This window comes from Oryzias latipes, chromosome 19 (assembly GCF_053564925.1).
Source record: "Oryzias latipes strain Hd-rR chromosome 19, Olatipes_Hd-rR_3.1".
Classification (NCBI taxonomy): Eukaryota; Metazoa; Chordata; class Actinopteri; order Beloniformes; family Adrianichthyidae; genus Oryzias; species Oryzias latipes.
In genome coordinates this window covers 20,175,267-20,193,029 of record NC_136255.1, presented here as the reverse complement: position 1 = coordinate 20,193,029, position 17,763 = coordinate 20,175,267, and the positions used below count along the sequence as shown (strand labels likewise).

General features: G+C 39.9%; 3 protein-coding genes across 3 annotated transcripts; all 3 read right to left on the bottom strand.

The window, feature by feature from the left end:
• Positions 1-306: 306 nt before the first annotated feature.
• cenpt (centromere protein T) lies at positions 307-5,385 on the bottom strand. Its single transcript, XM_011488019.3, has 13 exons — positions 5,039-5,385; positions 4,405-4,525; positions 4,186-4,324; positions 4,020-4,113; positions 3,810-3,946; positions 3,667-3,718; positions 3,418-3,554; positions 2,023-3,090; positions 1,548-1,808; positions 1,357-1,456; positions 1,098-1,265; positions 905-1,009; positions 307-708 (listed from the first exon to the last, which is right to left on the bottom strand). The coding sequence occupies exons 1-13, from the start codon at positions 5,122-5,124 to the stop codon at positions 579-581; spliced, it is 2,598 nt and encodes an 865-aa protein (XP_011486321.1). The 5' UTR covers positions 5,125-5,385; the 3' UTR covers positions 307-578.
• A 1,412-nt stretch (positions 5,386-6,797) lies between these two features.
• On the bottom strand, positions 6,798-8,454 carry LOC101168328 (cytochrome c oxidase subunit NDUFA4). Its single transcript, XM_004080284.5, has 4 exons — positions 8,256-8,454; positions 7,386-7,474; positions 7,232-7,292; positions 6,798-7,096 (listed from the first exon to the last, which is right to left on the bottom strand). Exons 1-4 carry the CDS (start codon positions 8,304-8,306, stop codon positions 7,040-7,042), a joined length of 258 nt encoding a protein of 85 aa, XP_004080332.1. The 5' UTR covers positions 8,307-8,454; the 3' UTR covers positions 6,798-7,039.
• A 684-nt stretch (positions 8,455-9,138) lies between these two features.
• On the bottom strand, positions 9,139-17,315 carry LOC101173509 (protein FAM117A). The gene is made up of 8 exons (XM_004080479.5): positions 16,567-17,315; positions 15,921-16,066; positions 15,283-15,375; positions 14,923-15,039; positions 14,392-14,520; positions 13,767-13,953; positions 10,900-11,062; positions 9,139-10,699 (listed from the first exon to the last, which is right to left on the bottom strand). The coding sequence occupies exons 1-8, from the start codon at positions 16,691-16,693 to the stop codon at positions 10,423-10,425; spliced, it is 1,239 nt and encodes a 412-aa protein (XP_004080527.1). The 5' UTR covers positions 16,694-17,315; the 3' UTR covers positions 9,139-10,422.
• Between the last annotated feature and the right edge of the window lie 448 nt (positions 17,316-17,763).

The following is a 17,763-nucleotide window of genomic DNA, read 5'->3' as shown; positions in this document are numbered from 1 at the left end:
TCAGCTATTAGCAGACCTAATTGTTGAAAAAATAAAATCACATTTGTTGAGATGAACTTACCCAAACAGATCCGAAGGTCCAAATAAATGCAAGAACTACATTTAATCAAATCCATTCACTGGTTATGGTGTAATGGCTTTTAGAAGAAACAGTACATTCATTTAAAAACGTTTCGGTCATGTTTAGATGGCAAAAGACCCTTTTGCCATCTAGTGGGTGACAGAAGTACAGACATAAAAACTGTTTGATCACAAGTGTTTGAGTAAATATAATTGATATATTTTTCAGCAATAATTTACACAGAGTACTTTTCACAATAAAGTTTATTTTCAGAAAACCTTTTAGTCACAATAATTCTGTCCTGGTGACAGAAACAAATATAAATGATGCATTCTGGGAAATAAAAAGGATAAAATAATGTAGCTGTCCAAACCAATGCATGTACTATGCACAACACAACCCTGGCAGATATAGGTTTTTAAATATAGACAATTTTACACATTTACAGCAAAACACTTCCTGAAAAACAACTGTAGTGGCTGGAATGGATGGCAGAAAGCAGTTGTTTCGAGAACATTCACCTTCTCTTTTTAGGGACGACAACATTTCCGCTGGTTGCGATCGGAATCAGAAGTTTCCGCTGCTCCATTCGAAGATATTTTTCAATGAGCACCTCCACTGGAACTTTGTCGTTCACATAGCCCTGCCTGTGGAATGCAGAGACGTTACAGGTCAGTATGTCAAATTTATCTTTTTGTTGTTGTTGCCACAAACGGGTCAGAAATCTATATTTTCATGCACTCTGGAAGTTAAGCATCAGGATGACATTTAAGTGTGAAAACGACAATAAATTCTGACAATTCTGAGAGTATTATTGAGGAGAATGCATTCCTACAAGTATACCTTCTCAACAGGAGTATGGCATCTTCAACATCAATAGTTTTTCTCTTAGCGTGGGCTGCATAGGTCTCCAAATCTTGAGCCATCCGGTCAAAAAACTTATTCATTCTGTGATCGTTGGAATTCAAGAATTATCTTTTGATTCAACACTTAAGAAAAATCGTTATTGGGACAGATAACCGGTTTAGTTACTTACATCTCATTTAGGACGGGGTAGACGTCTGGAGAGACTTTTGTTTTGGAAAAGTGTCTGAAGACACTCATAAGATAGGCCTTAGGAAGGACACCTTTCCCTGTAGAGACCTTTGTTCTCTTCTTTCTCGCCTGCTTCGGTTTAGCTGGGGGTACCACTTCATTTGTGACGCTGGGGGAGTTAGTTATTAGGAACAGGAATTTCACTTCTTAGAAATTGAAGTTAACCTTTTCATTAAAAATCTATGACAGTAAGAGCTTACCTGAGTTGAACATTTTTAGAAAGAGGAGTTAAAGTTGGAGAATCAGGTTCAAAAAAGGTTCTTCTCTCTTTGACAAAAGCTGGGGTCTTTCCAGAGAACTCTGAAAGACGCCACAAAAACAAGAGGTAACATTTAAACATTTGGGGAAACAAAAAACAAAAAAAAAAAATGGAAAAAAGAAGAAGTCTAACCATGACTTTCTTCACCGTCATCTTCATCCTCCCACTCCTCCTCTTGCTCAGCAGCATCCTGAGCTTGAGCTTCTTCAGGTGGAGAGTCACTCTGGTGCTGGTCATCTTCGATGTCCTGGGTCAAACCAAGAAGATGAAAGGGTTCTTCCCTTCCTGCCACAGACTCTTGCACAGCGGCTTGAGCCCGGCCAGACTTCCAGCTGCTGTCGGGGCTTCCAACTTCCAAACGGGTTTTTGTTTTAGACTGTGGATTAGACCAACCTACAAATATGGAAAAAACAGCAGGGATTAACACCAGCCATTACTTTTTTTAACATTAGAATTACTCTATTGACTATTCTCAGATGAAAGTTATGTTATTTTCTTCATTTTAATATTAGTGTGAGAAGATGAGTGAGATAAAATTAGTTTTTTTTTAATTAAGTGAGGAGAGACTTTCTGTTTCTAGTGAAAGAGTATTCTAGTTTTACTGTACCTGCTGCAGTGGTTTGGGCCAAATCCTGTCCTACCTCTGAGACAGGCAGGATGAATGTTCTTGTGAAGCCATCAGCCTGACGGGTGATGTGCTCCAAGTCAGACTCCGGCTGCTCCCGCTCTACCTCAACTTCCTCTGCCCCACTGGAGAAATCCTCAGATTGACACTCAGCAGCGTTTTCATCTTCCTCAGAACTGGACTCTGCTTCAACATTTTTAGACTGGCCGCTTGCTTCGTCTTGAAAGTCTGCAAAATCTGTTCCAATCTGGTCATCTTGATCAGAATGAGAACGTGGATCACCATGTTCTTCCTCAGGTGAAGAACTGGCCTCTGCTGCATCCTCTTCAGTTTGGGAGTCAGTGGGACGTTCCCCTTCCTCCTCAATTTGGGAGTCAGTGGGATGTTTCCCGTCCTCCTCAGTTTGGGAGTCAGTGGGATGTTCCCCGTCCTCCTCAGTTTGGGGGTCAGTGGGACGTTCCCCTTCCTCCTCAGTTTGGGAGTCAGAGGGACGTTCCCCTTCCTCCTCAGTTTGGGAGTCAGAGGGATGTTCCCCTTCCTCCTCAGTTTGGGAGTGTGGTGCAGCCGCCTCTTCTTCATCCTGAGAGCTCGTCTCCACATCTTCAGATTGGATAGCACCCAACTCCTCCTTAGTCGGTGATCCAGCAGCACCTTCCTCCTCCTCTGGTTCTGACAATTCAGGAACACTGTCGCTTTGGTTGTTAGATTCACCATTTTGACCTTCTGCTTCAAAGCCTTCCTCTTCAATGTGTTCAGGTTTTATCACAGCCTCTGCTTCACCTGCATCGGCGTGCACAGAGTCACCTCTCCTCAGACAGCTCTGCTCAATCTCTCTCTGCAGCTGAGATGCCAGGACTGTGGATTTGTCCTGATTTGCGATCATGGAAAAGTTGGAGGTCATAGCATCTTGTTGGTTATAGAGGGCCGTGCTGCAAGTTACAATATCAGTGGTGATGTCCGGCTCGCCGAGTTTGCTTAGACCCAATGTAAACCCCTCAATGTGGGCTGTGTCACCCAGGGTTTTCTCTGCCAGCCCACTGTGGTGCACACCTGGACAATAGGAGCAAACAGAACAGATCAATGCAAGTCAGACTAATCACATAAAAAAGCCATATTTTTATGTTAGTTTAAAAACATTTCAGTAACAACCGTGGGGTTGGCACCCATTAACAGAAGTAGCAACAGTTTTGTCCACCTTTAAATTAGCAAAAAGACACATTAATAATTTCATATTTTTATTTTCAGCACCAAAATAGGGAGTCTTTATTACTTTTTTTAAGGTACAAACTAATGTAGTTTAAAGTAGAATGTAAAGATTATGTAACCTTTATTACTATGTGATATTTCCATTAGGATATAAACAGGATTTTTACTCACCTCCTATCTGTTTGTCAATAGCCGCCCCAAATTCTTCCTCTGTGACCTTTCGGCGACTAGAGACTCTCCTTCGCAAGCCCACTTTTTTCTCAGTTTGAATATCAACAAAAGGGGTTTTCAGACTCAAAGAAGTGGAACTTAAAAACAGATAAGATGTGGAATCAGTTAATTGTGCACATGCAGAAAATGTAGCCAAAATAAGAAGAAAAGGAATTGAGCAAAGTAGGAAATACGTTTTAAGCTATTTACCTCGACAAAGAAAGAGATGAATGATCCCCTGATAAATGTTCACGTTCTTCATCTGCAAATGCAGACATATTTCATAAACCCACACACAGTCCACTTAACCTCATTAGAACAATATTTTGACTTCAAATAGTTTGTAACCTCACCGTCTCCATCTTTCAGTCGTTTTTCAAAGGCTGTTATGTTAAGACTGCGTCGTGGTCTCTTTCTGCCAAGTACCTTTATGGTACTCTCGGCATTCCTAAAAGTTAGGTCAGGTAGATCCAGTCCAGACAGCTCAATACTGAAGAAGGAAAAAAGTTCTGTTAATTCGGCTTATTTGACAACATGAAGGCATTTCCTAGGCAACAGCTCACCTGGGATGAGTCCTCATGATGCCATCATCGGGTGAAGATGGTTCCGGCTCTTTAGTGGGACCCCTTTTATGAACTACAGGGGACTTCAACGGCTCTAAAAACAAAATTAGTAAAGATTAAACCAAAAAAAAAAAAATGTAAACAATGGACAGTGAAATGCACATACCTGTCTGCAAAATGTTCCTAAGCAAGTGCCTTGGAGTGTCTCCATCACTAATAAGAATCGAAGATGCTGCAGAAGCATTCACATTTCTAATTGAGGCAGTTCTACGTTTAATAGGAGGCAAGGACTTTTTGGATATACTCTGAAAAAGAAAGAGATGAAAAAGTCAACTTTAGACAACTGCAAATCAGGAGAGAGCTTAACTGAAACCCCCATCCTCACTTCTCTAATCTTCTGCCTCTGGCTGCGTCTCACAATGTCTTGTGGGGTTTGGACTTCAGCACTTTTCCGTCTTAGTCTGGCACTGTATCGTACACTGCTGGGACCTGGTTCCTGGAAGGCACTTGGAACGACACAGAGTCAAAATAATTAGAAAAAATTTATTTCAAGTCATGTACAGAGTTGGTAAAAAAGCACAAGGGCGAGGGGGAAGGTGGTTGGTGTGAGTGTGTGTGTGTGTGGGAGGGGGTGATTGCAAGGAGTTTAGAACGGAATATAAAAATGCTTCAGGGTCTTTTCCAATTAGGGGAAAGGGAATAGAGTCTGATATTAATCTAAATGTTTAAAAGGCAAGACAATAACTGCCAAACTTGTTTTTCTGGGAGAAAAATTCTTAATTTTAAATTAGCCTTTAGGAAATCTTTTTTTTTGGGAATAACAAAACAAGTATTTATACTTTATCCGTAACCCTTTTGAGCTTTTGACTGATGTACATTTGAGTTAAAGTGTTTAAGTTAAATTGTAGTTCAAAATAAAGAAAATGCTTCACACAAAGTCGTGCTGCTAGCAAGCCTGGTGTCTCACTTTTAGTTCATCATGGGGGGTGAGGTGGTAGAGAATTAAAATAGTAAGTTACCTGTTGGTGACTGGAGTTCTGGGTGGCTCATCAACGAGAATCCGTTTAAGCAAAACCCTAGCAGATATGTCCTCTGTGCTATCCATTCAGAAGGCTAAAGCGACCAGCTGATTAGCTGGGACGAGCTGATACAAACAAACGTCTGCCAAAAATGGTAAGCTAACTGTATTTTCTCTGTTTGCAGCTCGGGATTGTTGTTCTTTTAATCAATCAAATTTAAAGTTTCAAAGTGAAACATATATAAATTCGACCGAAGCCAGAACTTTCCTGCTGTTTTGTTCAACTCTTGACATGTCCCGCTCTGTCGTTTTTAAGTCTGTGATCCCGCGTTATTTTTGAGTGATATATCGCGAGAACACATTTCTTCTTCTTTTTAGGGTAGATTGACGCCTTTGCAGTTTCTCTACCGCCATCCTCTGGCGACATTTGATTGCTACACAAATCAACATTTAAAAAAATAATACAATATTAGTACTTTTTATTAATATTGTTTATATTTATTAAGTATAACTATTTCAGCATATATGAATAGAGATATATACGTATTAAATTTACAAAATAGAGAACTTTTTAACTTAGAGAAAAAACCTAAGTAAAATTTTGTAAACATGTCCCTGGGGATTCCCTCCCACTGTTGCTATAAAATCTCAAGTCTGTGGATAGTAACTAACTGATGTTTTAGTATTGAACAGACAGGTTAGTTATATGCCCCAAATGAAATAAATTATCTATTGCTTTTAATTTGTTAAATGAGCTTCTAACTTTAATAAAAATAAAACGAATCAACAAACGCTAAAACTAAGCTGCACATTTGAGTAAACGTTTAACACTATTATTGTTTATTGTGTTACTAATGCTTCAACTGTTCACATAAAACTTTTCACAAAAATTGATTTTCAAAAAGGTTTTTTATTCTTATCTCACTCCACTTTGCATTCATTGTTGGGATTTATCACACCATTTGCTGCACAAGTGGACTATTTTATGATGTGATAAAAAACCATTGGAGACAATGATTTTCTTTGGTCTTTAGAACTTATTTTGATAACATTAAATGTCAATATGGACTAGCCATGTTAAGATTTGATCACACTCTCATACAGACGCTCATTTACTATTTGTGCCATAGTACAAAAGCAGAAAATATGTAACTTTCTTTTTTTAATCTTAAGCTAAACAGTTTTCTTCATGTTGTTAAATGAAATCATGCCAAATCTCAGTACCATTTGGAGCTCAATCAGGATACAAAATATGTATTCTGCTTGCCTTTTTTTTCTTTGCAAATTGAAAAAAAAAGTTTAAAATTGAGAAAAAAAATCTTTTTTTTATGACATAAGGCATGTTAACACAAGCTTTTAAAGGCCAACTGTAGAGCTTTTTCTGCCTATTTTGGTTCTTCTGATAGTTATCTACCAAAAAGATTTGTACTTTCTCAAATTTTAATAAACATTGAAAGATGTTTCTGGATTACATAGAGTGTGTTTAACATGGCTCAGACTGATCAGCCTTTAAGATGATTCTGTAAAGGATTAGATTCTTTTAGCAGCTTTGCAGCTCGGCTTAAGCTGATCTTTCAGCTCCAAGATGTAAATAGTGGTAGTTCAAACAAATCTGCTAAACCTTTTACCGTTTACCCTGCAGTGAAACTATAATGTTGAAGTTTACTGCAATAGTCAGGTTACAAAACCATAAACATGAACTGACATGTATGTGATTCATTTCAGAATGTAAAGAAATAAGATGGAAACATGAGAGGAAGGTGATTGTATTGTTTTTAATAACTTACAACACTAAAAGCAATAGAACCCATAAATTATTCATTCTGGTAAACAGGTGGTAGCCTGTTTTATTTAAACCAAGATAGAGATATTCCCCCCATTCTCACACCAGAACCAAGCCATTAAAGGAGCCTTCTTCTGTCCTCTCACATGTCTTTGCATTTGCCAAAAAAAAAGTGCAAAGGCTTTGATTTCCCACGCAGGTGACAGGAGGCACGGCGTCTTAAAAATCTGGCCTGTCTTTCTTCAGTTTGGAGTAGTCCATGTTGACTGCAAAAAGCTGAGGACACACACACACAATCAGCAGGTTGGAGGTAATCTGGACTTTGAATCCAGATAACAAATGTGTGCTTCAGCTTAATATGTAAAGAAATTATAGGGACAAATTAAGGTTATTCAAGGAAAATGTGTTTACTTTGTACTGCTGATTGTGCTCCAGCTTGTTCCAGGGCTCAGGATTGTTTTTGCGGTCCCACCTGAAGAAAAGAAGGAAAACTCAAAAGAAACCTCTTGTGCATGTGTGTTTTCTTACTTTAAAAATCGACACAATAGTTTCAAGCAATACTCACGAAACATCTGGATTTTTTAGAGCCAGTCTTCCCAAATACATCATGCTCATTGCTGCTCCGCCACCAATAAAGATAAACAGGGGAATGAGCTGCATGTAAAAATAAAATATGAACATGTCATCTAAAATTTGAGTGGAAAACAACACAATTATTTAAAATAATCTCAATGATGAATGAAATAATCCCAACATAAATGGCAGACAGATAGACTAGTTACTGATTAGCAGGAGACTCCAACATATCAGTAAATATGGACGCTGCCAGGAAGCAAAGCAGCTTCACCCCGTTGTCCTTGGATAATGGAGACCCCACTACAGCATTTAGGCTTTAAATAAACACACGTGGAGCTGTAAACACCCACAGGGGGCTTTGAGAATCTAGAAATCATAATAAATAACGCCCTTGTCATTGTTTTTGAAGCCAAAGAAATTATACCATGGAAGCAGGTGACTCATATTTTTTTGGGGGGAAAGAAAAATGTCCAACTACCGATCAATTGAGAAAAACACGCAAACAGCTCTATATTTACATGTGAAGGGGAAAAAACAGCTTAATATTATTAACGGAAATATTTATTTGCTTAAGATTACGAAATCTTTCAGAGCATGTCATTTTTAAGGTCGTATAATCGTAAAGCTTAAATAAAAAGGCGTGAAAAAACATATGTGATATTTATTTTATTTATGTATCGAAAAAGGTGATCGGATATTTATAAAATAAATTAAAATTCTGAGAATCGGGAGCGCGCGTGCCGCACAGCCGCCGCGCGCCTCCCCGCAAAGACACGCTCAAAAATGTCACAGCGGCTCGTTGTTTTCTTTTTTTTGGGCTTTGGTTTTGTAAATATTCATGATTTAAATCAGAACTTACAGCTGGGTGGTTCTTCAGCTGTTTGCCGACAACTTTCAGCATGGACGACATGGCGGATAACCTTCACGTACACCCCGAGAGTGAGTCCGTGGATTTCTGCAGTTGGACGCAGATGCCGCTGCACAAGGTCCACCTCCGCCCGCTGCCAGCCAATCCCACAATGCAACGGGAGCGCAGAAGCCCACCAGCCTGAAGACGCACGAGGCCCGCGCAGGTTCGGCTCTTAAAGCAAAACCAGCGTCTCTTTCCCCCTCACACGGATTTCTAAAATAAACCTGACACTCCAAGGAAGGAAATCCGTGTCTGGAGGACCTGGTTTCCATGCAAACATGCTCACATTTACATGTTTCCTTTAAGTGGCGACAGATTCCTCACAAAACCCCCACAAATCTGCAGATGATCATAAAAAAACAACAATAAAATCTGCTCATTTCAAACAGTTTCTAATATTGTCTCAATGACTGGTGTTTCTGGGTGCTGCTGTCAGATTGTGGAGTTCAGCTAAATGTGGAGAAGGCTTAGAATAATGGTATGGGGGGGGGGGGGTCACAAATTAGATTTTTTTTAACAAGTTAGTATTTAAGTATCTTTAACATCTACTAATAATTTATTACAAATAATCTGTGGCCACAAACAAATAACTTGAGGAAACATTTTATTTTTTCATTCCCTAAAAATACTAATTTGTTTGCACCAATTGGTATAGTTTAATCCTACTACTAATTTGCAGCCACAAAATAATCATAAATTGCTCATTTGTGGCCAAAAGTTGTTAATTTCAGGGAACATTTAGTTATTTTTTAATGTCATGTCCAGGGCTCCATCCACACACTCTGGAGACTAAATGACTCGATGATTATAAAACAAAATAATAAAGACAACGGCTGATTTATTTTTATTTTAATCTTTTTGTGGACAGAACACAGAACCTGAGAGAAGATCACATCCCCAGCCTAATGATAATAATAAAAAAAGACTCAGGGAAACAGAGTATAATCTGAAAAAGGTTTGTCTCGATCCATCAGCTTTTCACATGTGCACCAAGAATGGAAGATCATGAAAAGGTCAACTTTTCATCTCCGTGCACCCCTTTAGAAAAAGTCAAACAATAAAACCAGATACATTGTGTGGAAGTAAGGCTTCTCATATGAAGCCTCTCCTGGAAGTGCATGGATGTCCACCCCATAGAACATCTGACGCAACATCTGCTTCAAACAAACACTCTGTACAAAACTAAGACGGGACCTTTAGCTTATGTGGCAGATCATCCAAAAGACGTAGAAAAAATACATGTTACTACTCTTCCATGTACACTGAAGTACAAAAAAAGTAATATATAAAAATAAGATATTGCGACTCATAAGTAGCAGTTCAATTTGTGCAAACACGTCTACGAGAAATAAAACTATGTGATCAGCGGCTTTTCCGAACATTTCTGAGTTCCAAACAATAAAGATGACACGTCTACACCACTAGAACTGGTTAGGTAGTCAACTAGGCTGCAAAACCTCAAACTACAAACAAGCAAAAACCTAGAAACGAGGAGGAATAATGGCTTTCTATGAACTAACGCATGCACAAATTCATTTTATGTTGCAATTATATCGATTTTTTTTTTTTTTTAATTTTGGAATGCATGAGAGGAAGCCAGAAGTTTTCAGCTACTCAGCCTAAGTTGATCTGTGGTTTCATCGTCTCTTCTTTCAGTCAAATAAGAAGTACCCAGCTGATTTGTCACGCAGGAGCGACAGGTGCATATAAATATTTCAGAATACTTAAAATTAACTCAAGAAGGTTCTTCCTACTCCACAGAGTCTCCTCGTATTTTGATTGACACATGTCGGACTTGGCTTCTTTGGAGAAAAGAACAGTAATAGGTCATCCCACAAATCACATGTAAAAGCTTCACGTCTCATACAAAATTTCCTACAGTCTTATTTCTTTGGATAATGAATAAATCAAGACAAATTTAGAAGTGTAACAACTTTTTTTTGTAAAACTCAAACTCCTGTTTTAAAGTCCTTCTGATTTTTTTTTCTTTTTTCCTTTTAGGCCCCGAAAATATTTATTTAAACGTTTTCATTTATGCTTTTGAAGGAAGAATATAGACCTCTCCACTGCCGGTTTACTGTGTCGTCGCCTGCGTGAGGAAGTTCTGCGGCCGTGATCAGAAAGCCAGGCCTTCTCCGGAGCTCTCCCCCACGGAGGGGTCGCAGGGAGACGCCCGGCTGCCGGAGGAGGCCGCCTGGAAGGAGCTGGTGCCCTGGCTGGAGCAGCTGCCCGTCGGTGACACGGCGAGGCTGCGGAACAGCAGGTCCATAGAAGGGAGCAGGGGTTTGAGGAGGCTGACGGGGCAGAAGGCCGAGCCCCCGTGGGGGGTGAAGTTCACCTTGTTTGGGTCTGGGCATGAGGAGACCGGGGTGGGCTTGGACTGGAGTGGAGCACTAAAGATGAGGAGGAAAAAGATTCAGCTGGGATGACAAATCAGGACAAAAGTTGCACATATTTTTTTATGAAATGTATCCAGAAGTTCTTAAAAAAATATGTCTAATTTATTCCTAAATGCTTCTATTTTTCAGGAAAAAGAAGCTCTCTAAACAACTTTAAATAAAAGGTAAAGACATTTAGTAAATATGAAAGATACCTGATCTCCTCCCAGACCTTCACTTTTTCACATCCTTCAGGAGGCTCTCTCTGAAAGCAGCAACTTTTGTTGGGCCCCGGGGAGGAGGAGATCAGCAGAGGCAGGGAGGGCTCAGCTTCGTTCAGAGAGGATGATGGCGACAGCAAGCACATCTCTTTACCCTCTAATGGTGATTAAACAAGAGAAAAGAACCAAAAATAAATCAAAAACCAGTTTCCAGTTTGAGGTGGAAGATGACTGATGTCAGTAATAACACAATTCTGGAACAGAAAAAAAGCCTCCAATCGGCCACAAGAGCGCAGTCTTGTTGTTTGAACTAAATTTACTTTAATAGTCATTGCATCAAGTACAAAAGAAAAATAGTTCAACTCTAAACTAATGTGTTATTTGGTGAAATGAGTGATATACATTTTTTCTTTTTTTTTTAAAAAAAAAAAAAGTTATATTGGGAATCTGTTCATTTCAGTTTGATGGTTTTATTTGCGTCTTTGAGAAACATTTTTCCACAACTTTGAACATTACGTTTATGTATGAGGAAATGTAGACAAGATGTACTATTCGAGTTATAATCTTTTTCAAATAAAAATTTCGGAAGTGTGCAGTGTGTAACTCCACAGAAAGCTGGTGACCTTTGCACCCCGGCCTCTATTGACCTCACTGTCGGTTTACAGAGTTGCTGTCATTTTCTGACCACTTCCCCTTTCTTATTCTACTGACACTGTGGAGTATTTAGTAGTGTGTAAATTTCCCAACCAACTCTTCTCCCAGGTGGCATCTCGCCGTAGAACAGCGCCAGAATTCATTGAGCTCCTGAGAGCAGACCGCTCCTTCACGTGTTTGTAGAGCAGCCTGCATGCAAACACACATCATTTTATAAACTCTGTTGCCATGGAGATGACTGAACACCCAAGTTCAGGTACTTAGATGTTAAACTTTTGGCAACTGATTTAAAAGTGAGGATTTTACTCAGGTAAAAAAAATAAATGAAAAGTGTGTGCAAATATATATTATAATTTTGGAAGAGTAACTGCAAATTGTAAAATTAATATAAATAAAAATGAAAAAAGTGTAAGACTTTTGGTTGGGAAAGTATTTGTGGAAAGTGGCTTGTTTGGCTCCACGTCAGTACATCTGGCATATGGAATTACCTTAAATCAAAACTCAAATTGTGACTTTAGGCCATACAGGACGCTAAATTGCGCTATAATGAAGCATACACCATTTATAAGTACAGTATTTTTTCAGAGTACAAGTCGCATTTTTTGCAAAGTTTGGCTGGAGGTGCCATTTACAATCAGGGTGCAACTTTCACGATTTAAAAAGAAAAAAAGAAACGGTTACAACTGCTAGGGGCTACTGGAAGTGTTTCAGTATTTAGTACTGACAGCAACGCAGAAGAAGAAGAAGAAGAAGAAGAAGCGCTGCTCAAGCTTATGTCAGGCTTGGCAGGATTGTTCTAAAGCAACACAAAAGATGATGAAGTGAACAGAGTTAGAGATTTGAAGGGACATTAAGAGTTTGGTTAAGATTTTAGCATGTTCTTTATGTTATGGTTATCTTAATACTGTTCATATGTTGCACTACTATACTAGGTTACCCTATGTTCCATGAAGATAAATAAGTATTAGTGTGTTACACTAGTAAAGCATGCATATGTTCAGTCTATTTTTGCTATTTGTTCCGCTGTTATGATTGGCCTTAAAAGATGAAACGTCTTGGCATGTCTGTCAGGGGCGTCTGGTTTCAATGTTAAGTCAATGTACAGACACAATCAGACGTCCTTTCGGTTTTTACCCTTAAGCGAGGCGCATTGGTCTGGCAGCAGCGCTTTTTGTCCGCCGCTGTGTGATTTGGGAATTGCTGTACGTCCACGGTTCAAAAATCGGAACTATAGCAAAGAAGAAGCGTCAACCAATCAGGGACTCAGCTTTGGCCCATGACGTGTTGATGACACGATCCAAAACTAACATGGTGGGGAATCTGATCATTCTCCTGAACTTTGATATTTTTCTTATTTGCATCGAGACAACAACAAACGGATCCCCTCCTAATTTAATTCCTATTCTTATTTTTTACCATAATCTGACTGATGCAGGACCGTAAATCGTCAAACTGGTCCACAGAGACGGGCGTACCGTTGAAAGCGCCCGACAATCAGACGTAGATTCTGCAGTAGATGGTGAAGCTCACCGTACTGGGACAGTCTCTGAATGATCTCATGGATCATCGGACATGGAGACGTGATCACAGATGCTTTTCTACAGCTCTCTAAAATAAACATCCCAACATCATCCATGTCTTCCATGTGGTACATGCTTCCATGTAGCAATGAGGCTAAAAACTCTGGACAGAAGCTCCTCCCACAAACGTCTGGAGCGCATAATTTTTTTTAAACACATTTGGACAAACGATGAGCAGCAAATTTGACGCTCGTCAAAAGAAAAGAAAAGAAAAGTTTCTTTATTGTGCATTTTTGGTTGCTAAGGCTTGTAGTCCTCAAAATACGATAAATGCCCTTTAAATATGATAATAAAATCCTTATGAGAAAAGAAGCAACAGATCAGCCATTCAATTCCCTTCATCATGCCTGCATTCATTCTCATGCTTAAGTTTATAAAAGGGTCAAAAGTCTGACATAAATGTTGCTTTGTCAAATGAGTGCACAACTTTGACCTGCTTACACAATAAATACACAAAAAGGAAGTTTTATTTGGCAAGATTGTTAGATTTAAAAGAAGAGGCAGAAAGACTGGTATAACCGTGTCAGAAAGAATCTTCAAGTTTGGCTTGGACAAATTTAGCTTATTTTAAAAACTGTTAAGGGTCATTTTTAAATACGAAACAGACATAAAACCTGGAGAACTGACCTTGCTGAGTGTCCAAATACGTGTCCACACAGTTGGACAGCGAGGTGCAAACATAGCTGGGAGAGGAGAAGGGTGAGGAGGGGGTGGAGGATGGAGAAATGGGCGTTATGGTGCTATCAGTCTGCGATCCGCCGCTGGAGCCGTTTGAAGGAACGGGAGCGCGGTGCCCGTCCGGAATCTCCAGCAACTGTCAAGAAAACAAGTTTCACTGTGTCATTAAAGAGAAAACACAATAAAAGGGCTCAACTGTAGCTTTTTAAAGACCCACTTCGTATCATATCTGGATCCATTTTTTAAAATCATTCCCAGTGGGCTTTTAATTATGATTGTCGTTTTTAGTCAAAATTTAAACAACTGTTGTGATTTAAACAGAGCGGCAGGAGATCATAAAAAATTCAAGTCAGAGTTGAGGGCGGGGTCGGTAGCATAGACCAACGCTACCCCCCCCTTCCCCTCTAGGTTGCTGGGAGCTTGGAGCAGGGAGCTTGAGGCCAGCACAGCGTATTTTCTACGACACAAAAACGCTCTTTTTCAAACAGCGTTTTTCTTCACTCTGCTTCTAATCGCAACGATCTGAACAGCTTCTTCACACATGTGTGCAGGGTGGAGTGCAGGTGAGACTTGCCCTGTGCTGTGGAAGTAGAGGTTGGCTGATGAACATGCCCTCCAGCTCCTGGTTGAGGCCCTCGACGCTGCAGCGCAGAGGAGGGACCAGCGTAGACAGGGGAGTGAGGGGCATGGGAACCGGCTGATGCTGAGGAGACAGGCATTTTTCACGTCATTTCATTTCACCTCTATTACTGCAACAATATGCATGACAAGTGGTACAAAAAGTCATTTTCATGTCCTGCAGGCTCCTTCTTTAAAACCTATTCTTTTTATAACTATTTAAAAACCCACTACAGTCCAATGGAGCGAGTGGAGGAACAGCTGTTCTAAAAAAGCAGAACTGCTCTTTTCTTTGAGGAGCTAATGAACATGCCACCTTCCTGTTGCTTCAGAGTTATATTTTATTCACTTCCTGCAAAGACATCGACATCACTCGCTTGTGATACAGTCATGCGAATGGGGGGGGGGGGGGGGGGGGTGTTTGCACCAATGAAAGCCCCCACTCCCATAACAGCATTCAGAGTGTGTTTATTTGATAATGAAGTACCTGAGTCACTCCTAGGCTACAGCTCCCATGAGGATAACTACCCTGGCGGTCTTTTTCATGCCCCCCAGAGACAGCAGGCTTGCTGCACTGCTGCAGGTGTTGTTTTAGTTTGGAGATCTGGAATGAAACACAGGTCAGGTCATTCAATCAGTCCTTGAACTTTAATATCTTAACTTTTAAGAGTTTTTCATGTTAAGGGAACAGTTGAAATTGGGACAAAAAATAAGGCACGTTTCTTTGCAGATGACATCACTGCTTTTCTTTAAAAAAAATAATAAGGCTTTTGGTTTTTTGTTATTAACAAGCTTTAATTACTTTAGCAAGTGTGGTTTTTCAAAACACTGAATCAATAAGAGCTACCTCACGCAGATGCTCAGCGCTGCCCCATGATGCTGAACGTTTGTGGATGTTGCGGTTTCTGCTCTGGGATTTCTCCACCCATGAGTCAGGGGTCTGCAAAAGAAACAAACAAATAAGGCAATTTATGCATTTATGCAAAACCAAAGCACCATTCCCCAAACATCTAACAGCAGGTTTTTTTTTTCTTCCACATATTACAACACGTTTCATGCAGATGAGGGTTTCACATTCAGAGTTTAATCTTCAACCACAACAAAGCCTTTTCATCGAACGCGTAGAAAAAGCGATAGAGGAGGAGAAACTGAGAATCAGAGAGGGGAAAGGATGTGGGCAGCTGTAGAGCAATGGCGAGTGCCTGCACAGAGAGCAGGGAGGATGGTGCAGCCAAAACAGCCTCGTCAGCTGACTTCAGGGACTGTTTTCACGGCTGCGGTTCACACTCTGTAATAGCTATGCAGGCATCGGACACTCCCACCACCCTAACCTCCGTCTTATGGTAACTTCCTTGCAAAAACTGCACACAACTGTCATCCCTAAGGCAAACACTCACATAGATGATTTCTAAATGGGGAATTAGTAAACTTGCGACATAGTGCTGCATTCTATTCATTCCTCTCATACTTGTTTGAGATCCTAACCTGGGTAGATTTATCCTTGCGAGGCTGACTGCTCGGGCCCTCTGGCTCCTTTGGCCAGTGTCCCTGAAGGTACGGCCCCACGATGGCATCCAGGGACATCGTCCGCCTCATGCCTGAGCTCAGCTGGTGGGATTTGGTTTTTCCAGCTTTGAGGATTAATAAAGAAAAAAAAAAACTTGACAGAATATAGATGTTGCATCTTAGCTCAACTTTAAAAGCCACAACATGCATTTGTTGTTGCAGAAGTGATCATACAGGAAACCATGTCACATGAATAATATAATAATAATAGCATGAAATGAATCATTAAAATATTAAAAACACTACATAGTGTTTTGTAAACAAAGTTTTAAGGATTTAATTAAGTCTATAAGTCAATTGAGTATTTTAATTAATGTACCAAAATGGCTTTTAAAGAATTATTTTAACTTATGTTGCACAATACATTTAAAATGTACATATAAAATATGATAAATGTTTATTTAAAAAAAAAAGAAAAAAAAGCAGGTGATTGATGGAAAAATGCTAGAAGTTGACATCCTGTTTGCAGCCTCTATGGCTAAAGCTGCTACGGAAGTTCCAGCTGGGTTTTTAAACCTGTTTTTCTCTTTGAACCCCAGTGGCTCTACAGGTGTGCGTGTCATACCTGACTTCCCATCCCTCCTGCTGCTGCTGGACGGTGGTCTGGGTTTGCTGGCCAGCCTGAAGGGAACGGTCGCCTTGAGGGGCAGCAGACCAGCAGCGGGTCTCCCCTGGGCACTTCGTCCAGACATGTTCGCTGCTCCAAATCTGGGACCACTTTTTAGCTCCAAACTACCTGAAATTAGGCTAGCGGCTGGTCCTGCTTGCTTGGTGGTAGAAGTGAGGGGGCGACGGTGGTAGCTGGCTAAAAAAAAAAATCTTCCTCCTCCTGCAGTGATGAAGACTACTCGAAACCGTTACAAATTTCAGTTCACCGTCGCCGACAAAAACATGTCGAAAAACTTAGAGAAATGCCTCTTAGACTTGGGGTGGACAGCGGTTTGCAAAACGTCTTCGGCACGAGACTTTTTTTTTTCGTGGTTGTGTTCCAGAGTTAGCAGCCTAGCGAGCAAAGTTTCTTTGTGAGGATGTTGAGATATTTGTCGAACTAGGAAGCAGTCCCACCTTCAAAAAAACATTCACTTTAACGTGTAACTCGGCGTCTTCCGAACAACATTTGAAAAGTACGTCATTATGATTTTCCTTTTTCCCGAACTCGAAAATGTTTTTGATGATCCCAGGAAAGGTCCATGCACTCCCTATTCTTGTTCAAAGACAAACTCCAAACACTTCCACCACCACCACGCTGGAGTGGATATTATTATGCGAGAGGGTGGGGACAAACTCCTAAACGGACTTTTGATTGGCTGTCGTGGCTTCCGAGTTTGATTTGATTGGACAGCCTCGCATCAATCCGTCAAATTTGGGCCATCATTATTTTTTTCTGTCACCGCCTCCAATATACATCGAACGTAAACTGATGTGAAGACACCAACATAAGAAAATAATTTTTTTCAAAGAACTAACTTAACTTTAAACTCAATATTAAAAAGTTAGAATACATTTATCTTACAGCTTTGATCCTATATATATAAATTTTACCCGTGTTATTACTATTGTTGATGAAAATGTGTTTTTTGTTTTGTCTTTTAATTTCAAGTTTTCTTTTTACACTTGCATTCTAATAACATAATTTTTAAACAAAGGTTCAAACACAATGAAACATAAGCAAATCATCAATAATTTTGTTGACCAAAAATTTTGATATGAAGTGATAGTTTTTGCTTATGTGACAGACAGTTATCATCTAGCATGAATGGTG